A 6,279-nucleotide genomic window follows, 5' to 3' on the forward strand; every position below is an offset into this window, starting at 1 on the left:
TCAATTATTCTGCAAGACACTGTGTATGGGCTGTATTCCAAAATTGGCATTCCACAGACAAAATGACAATCAAGCTGGTTTGACAGCCATCTAAGCTAAATAAAGAAAGAAACTGATATTTATATAGCATTCGTCATCTCGCCGTAATACGATTTTCATCCAATTACAAGTATAACAAAGGCTTATGGCAAGCAGCAGCTAGTCTTCTGCTGCACTGTAATGAGTGATGAGCCCATTAATAATCTATAATCAGCCTCACCCTTATTGATCTTTAACCCATTCTGACCTGAGATCAGATTCATACGAGGTTTCCACTGGACACACACTGGTCTGATTAACCCATTCTGACCTGAGATCAGATTCTAAAAATGTCAGTCGTTCTTCGATTTTTTCAAAAATAGCAGACCTACAAGCTCGTAGCGCGCCACTCGGTGGCGCGCTATGAGCTTGTAGATCTGCTATTTTTCAATACCTAAGCATAACATGATGGGTTCCCGTTCAGAATGGGTTAAATGCCATCAGCACCTGCTGTGTCATCCCATGGAGAGTGTAGATAGGGTACAGGAAGAGGCGCAGGGGTGTGGGATTATTAAATAGTGTTGGGCCTTGCCCTTCAGCACTGCCTTGTATGGCACAGTCTCCAATGCATTTGGTCCCAGATAGTCTTAAAACCTTAAATCAATCATACAATAGAATTACAGGCAGCATTCACGCTACACCCACTGCCACTTGGCACCCATAACATAAATGGTGCATTTACATATTGTTATAATCCGAAGCGCTTTGCATAGATTGTGAATTGCATTCATTCACCCATTCACACACATTCATTCATACACCGATGTCAAGGCAACCATGCAAGGTACCAACATGTACATCGGGAGAACTTAGGGCTTCAGTTCAGAGTCTTCAACACCAACTCTTGGGGGAGCCCGGGGATCGAACCGGGAACCCCCACGGTTCCCATCCGGCCACTTTGACTCTACCCCATTGAGCCACTGCCGCTACTGCATACATCACCAGAGCTACTGTATTTACAAAACAATACTTGTCAAGCGTTCACTAATCACTACAGGCCTAATCGCTTCACGTTGAAGAAGACAACAACACACAAGAGCTATGGAAACAACCTCAGGCAACGCTGATGTCATCGAAAGTCTTAAGTCTTTTTTAACAGTGTGTTTTTAGTATGAAGAATATGAACAAATGTAAAAAGGGGCATTCAACCCCAACTAGGGAAAAATACATCCATGCGACATGCGTCACTCTTTTCAGAAATATTACAAGAATGACAAAAAGACAGCCCAACTGTCACATTAGAAAGCCATTATTAGACCATCACTTCGAAGTCTTACTACACTGCGTTAAACTCTTGACGTGATGATGACTGTAGTAATGTAACTACAGTAATATTCACCGTCATCATCACCACCCTCATAGGCTGGCTTCAAATGAGCTCTGAACCGATACTGATTCACAGCCCAGATGGAAATCATGCTCAAACGCACATCTGAAAAGATCACCATCAGCGGACACATTGTGCGTGTTTTCATCTTAGGGAGATTATTTTTGCCCACTCTTACACACACACACACACACACACACACACACACACACACTTGTGCACATAGCACGCACGGAGGGCAGGCATATATGAGTATATGTGAGCAGTGGGCGAGTGCACACACACACACACACACACACACACACACACACACACACACAGTGGAGGATCCCTCTCCTGGCCGTGCCCCCTTCTCGTCCAGAAGCCTGGAACAGATCTAGGTCAAAGCTGATTAACGTGCCCACAGCTCCCGTGAGCTTTCCAGTCAGGTGGTGGTAATGCCTGCTCCCTGGCTATGGTTACCAACACGGAATATCACAGATCTGTAGTCAAGAAAGACCACTATAGTGAACAGCTGAATATCACAGATCTGTAGTCAAGACCACTATAGTGCACAGTTGAATATCACAGATCTGTAGTCAAGACCACTATAGTGCACAGTTGAATATCACAGATCTGTAGTCAAGACCACTATAGTGCACAGTTGAATATCACAGATCTGTAGTCAAGACCACTATAGTGCACAGTTGAATATCACAGATCTGTAGTCAAGACCACTATAGTGCACAGTTGCTGTTTTGTTTTTTTAAACAGTCTTCAGTTTTAGTAAATGGCTTTCAACCTGGTGCGGCGATGTCTATTTAGATTTTTGATCATGTCATCATGGGACGAAATGTCCGAACATGTTCACAAATTGTAAATATTAAAGCGCATAATACATACACAGATATACAGGGCTATATTATGTTCACTCTAGATGTCGTATGGCGAACCATAAAGGGCTTAAGTGATTAAAGACGACATGGGTGGGTGGGTGTACGACCGATAGGGACCAAACATAAACACGTTACACTCTGACAGTTATTACTGGTGTAGCACCACTATGAGTATGTTTATACTGTGTGTACGGTTTGGTTTTATATATATATATATATATATATATACACACACTACAGGCCTTGGGGAGTTGGCCGGCAGCGGGGGTGACTCACGATAAGCCACAACAAAACATGCTGAGATTAATGAAACTTCTGAGAAAATAGCAAGTTATTAATAAATCTACAAGGTTTTGCTTGGATTGGATAGCTCAAGCTCATGACACTTTCACTTATAGTATAATTATAGTGCTCAAGAATTAAAAGGATGGCTGCTACTTCATAACACATGTAACATACTTACTGAACAACTGAACAGAGTAGACAGTATCCGAGTGCATGCATTCCATAAACCAAATCATTGCCACCATGGAATTAAGCAACTATGACGTGAATGTCAGGCCTATTAATTTACTCTAAGAGCCAAAGCTTGTAATAAAGCAGCAACAAACATCACTGTACTGCACGCCATCTTATTGACACAGTTGGCTGCACGTATAGGACAACTGTACTGTACTGTACTGTACTGTACTGTACTGTACTGTACATCAACCCCAGGAACAAAATATAATACTATAGAATGCAACGACCCCCCCCCAGCAGGGGACCATCTATGGCTATGCTAAATGTAACCTGTACACGTCTCTGATATTAGGACAGCCATGCAATCCCATATAAGCATGTTTGAATCATTAGCTGACCCAGTTTGTAGCCATATACCACCACATTTTTTAAATGCATGTTTGTTTAATATGATGCATGAGAGAAATTCGGCTGTATGGCTTGGCAGCTTTAGCATTTAGCAACGTCGTTGGGTTGGGTTAGCTTGCTATGTTAGCCCAACCTAACCACATAACACTTTGCAAAATGTGGGCAGCCAGCTATTGACTACATAACGTTGCCCTCCATAAAGGCAACGTGTGTCTTTTGCAAGCGGGGAGGAGAGGGCGAACTGATTTGTAAACATTGCAATGCAAAGCTGCTCCGCTCCGCTCCCTCCTCGACACACACACACACACACACACACACACACACACACAACGGTATTATCATCATGGTATTTACCTTGGAACACAGCTCGGGGACGAGCGGTCTATCTCCCAGGTCGCGAAGAGGTTCATCGGCACGGGCACGGCGCCAGAGCCCCCCGAGCTGGAGCCCAGGACGCCCGCCCCGGCCACCGCTCCTGTCGGGAGCGTTGTCGGCGCCGAGGACGGTCCTCCGCCGCCACTGCCACTGCCGCCGCCGCCTCCTCCTCCGCCGCTGCTTGGGTTCAGGAAAGCGGCCCGGACGCCTCCTCTCTCTACAGCCGCCGCCATCATCACCACCTCACCTCCCACTGCCTGGAAGCAGCTCTCGAGCTAAAAAAAAACTAACTAGTCGGTCGGACTATAGTAGCGCGGGAGGGAGTCTGTCTGGGAGAGAGGGGAGCTGCTGCTGCGGCTCTGCTCGCTGCTCTCTCTGTCCTCCGTCGCGTCGCGTCGCCAACGCTGCTCTCTCTCTCTCTCTCTCTCTCTCTCTCTCGTGCGTCTGCTCTGCTTCTCTACACAGAACGGAACGCACGAGCCCCCGCTGCACTGCACTGCACGCACTCACTCACTCACTCACTCACACACACACACACACACACACACACACACACACACACACACACACACACACACACACACACACACACACACACACACACACACACACACACACACACACACAACCCCACGTAACGGACTCTCTCTGTCTGAGATGTCTTCTATTGGTTTGTCCCTATTTTGAAGGCTTCAAAATAGGGACAAACAGGAGTTTACGGAATGCATTGCCGTCTATGGGGCTCGCGCGAGTACATGAACCACGTGACCGGGCTGTTTTCTTGCCCCCTCAATGTCTCAACTCTTCTATTCAGATCTCTGAGTGGATGGGCGGGGCGTGATCATCCTGAAGCTCCCTGTCCAGGCGATAGAGGGCAGCAGAAAGCCTAAAATGTATATATTCCTACATTGTTTCTGGCCAAAAAGACTGGCATTATTGGCATAAAAGGGATATATACAATATACGATAATCATTTTGATCACGGTCAGTTATATGGAATTAGTTTAGGCCATTAGTCCTATTCTATACACAAAGTTAAGTAATTCTGGAACCGTTTACAAGAAGCATACACACATGATGAATGGTGTTTATTGTAGTTTACTAGTTAGTGGTATGATAATATCCATGTATTTATCCATCTTCAACCGCTTATCCATAGTCGGGTCGCGAGGGGGGCGCTCCAGAGAGCTGCAGGCATCCCCCTCCAGAGCAACATCAGCAACTTCATCCTGGGGGTTATCCCGGACCACACTGCAACAGTGTTGTCTGTCTGACTGGGATATATTTAAAATAGAATACAGCTACTTGGTGTTAAATAAGCAGTTCAAACTAAGTGCCCTGGGGCCGCCGTCTCAAGCGAACTTGAGCCATGTGAGATACCACCAAGCGAGCTAGTGAGCGAGTTGCCAAGACAAACGTTGCGAAGTTCGATGGAGCCGACTCAGAGCCATCCGAGTTGCAACCCGATATAGGCAACAGATTCGTAAATAATGTTTTTCCCAACTGAGATAATGGGCCTCTGTCACGGTCAAAACAGTAGTAGTGTAATATGTATGGATTTGGGGGTTTTCTAGTAGTGTATATGAACAGAATGAATTGCCAATCTGTGTTATTTCGCAGTGCAGGAGGCACTGCTGGGATGCTGCTGCTGTAAGAATCTCTTTATTTGAATAGGCGAGTTCGCGTGCACGCATCAGCCTCGTTGACGGCAGACTGCTGGGTGAGCGCTGAGCGCTTTGGCATGGGGGGTCAGATCAACATGGAATGAATTCTGTACTTCCCATAAGGAGCATGTCTTGAGTGTACAGGGTTTGATGAGGTCAGATCAACATATGGATTATGGAATGTCAGAACAGGTCAGCTCATGGTACAAAAAAAAAAAGAAAAAGAAAAAAGAACAGTACAGTACAGTACAGACGCTAGTTCACTCAAGCCATGAAGCAATATGTTGCAAGAAAATAATTGAATGATTCTGCTTTCACATGTAAAAATGTCAACTTCATCATCATCATCCTTCGAGTGCAGGATGGGAGGAATCAAAAAATGTATTAATTATGGCCTTGACAGGGATCACGCAGAGTGATACTATCTTTTCCTCATGCTTCTGGAAACACTGTGTATATGTTTTTAATTGATAAGGACTGTCTGGAGTAAAACTAGTCTGTGTTTTTTTTTTTATTGTGTCTTGTTTTTGTATATGGACCCATTGTGTCTGAAATAAAGTTTTCAATCAATTCAAAGGACATTAAACAATAAGCTTACATGATTTTGTGACGGGAGATTTGCAGACGGGAAGTGGATTTCTGGGTTAGGCCTGTGTACAGTACATTACAGGTCAAATAAACACACAACGCCACTCTTTGGAAATGAAACACGCACGCACGCACACACACACACACACACACACACACACACGTGCGTGCGCGCACACACACACACACACACACACACACACACACACACACGCACACACACCTAACCCTAAGCATATACAGAGGTAACAGTGAAAAGGTGTAGGCTGAAGCCCAGGCTTTATTATGCCAACCCAAGAGTAACTTTCTTACTTACAAAACAACACCAGGGGGTCCCTATAGCCAAATGATTGATTTGGGAACCAAATGGACCCTAAATGTTAATAGATTTGAGTTGAATTGAAACTCCGTACAAATGGAACCAAAGGGACCTTTGATTGATTGATTGATTGATTGATTGATTGAAACCTTTATTTCAGGGGAATCCAATTGAGACCAAGGT

General features: G+C 44.9%; 1 protein-coding gene across 4 annotated transcripts in view; it reads right to left on the reverse strand.

The window, feature by feature from the left end:
- Positions 1-3,976, reverse strand: part of LOC308328417 (phosphofurin acidic cluster sorting protein 2-like) — a 111,945-nt gene extending 107,969 nt beyond the window's left edge. For all 4 annotated transcript variants that reach the window (XR_013965288.1, XR_013965289.1, XM_080782232.1 and 1 more), the window contains exon 1: positions 3,505-3,976. Coding sequence is in view for 2 of the 4 variants with exons in the window: in XM_080782232.1 (XP_080638358.1) it covers positions 3,505-3,761 (257 nt within the window). In the remaining 2 variants the exon portion in view is untranslated. The remainder of the gene's footprint in view (positions 1-3,504) is intronic.
- Positions 3,977-6,279: the final 2,303 nt, after the last annotated feature.

The sequence above is a fragment of the Protomyctophum bolini genome, assembly GCF_963924005.1.
Source record: "Protomyctophum bolini genome assembly, chromosome: 14".
Classification (NCBI taxonomy): domain Eukaryota; kingdom Metazoa; phylum Chordata; class Actinopteri; order Myctophiformes; family Myctophidae; genus Protomyctophum; species Protomyctophum bolini.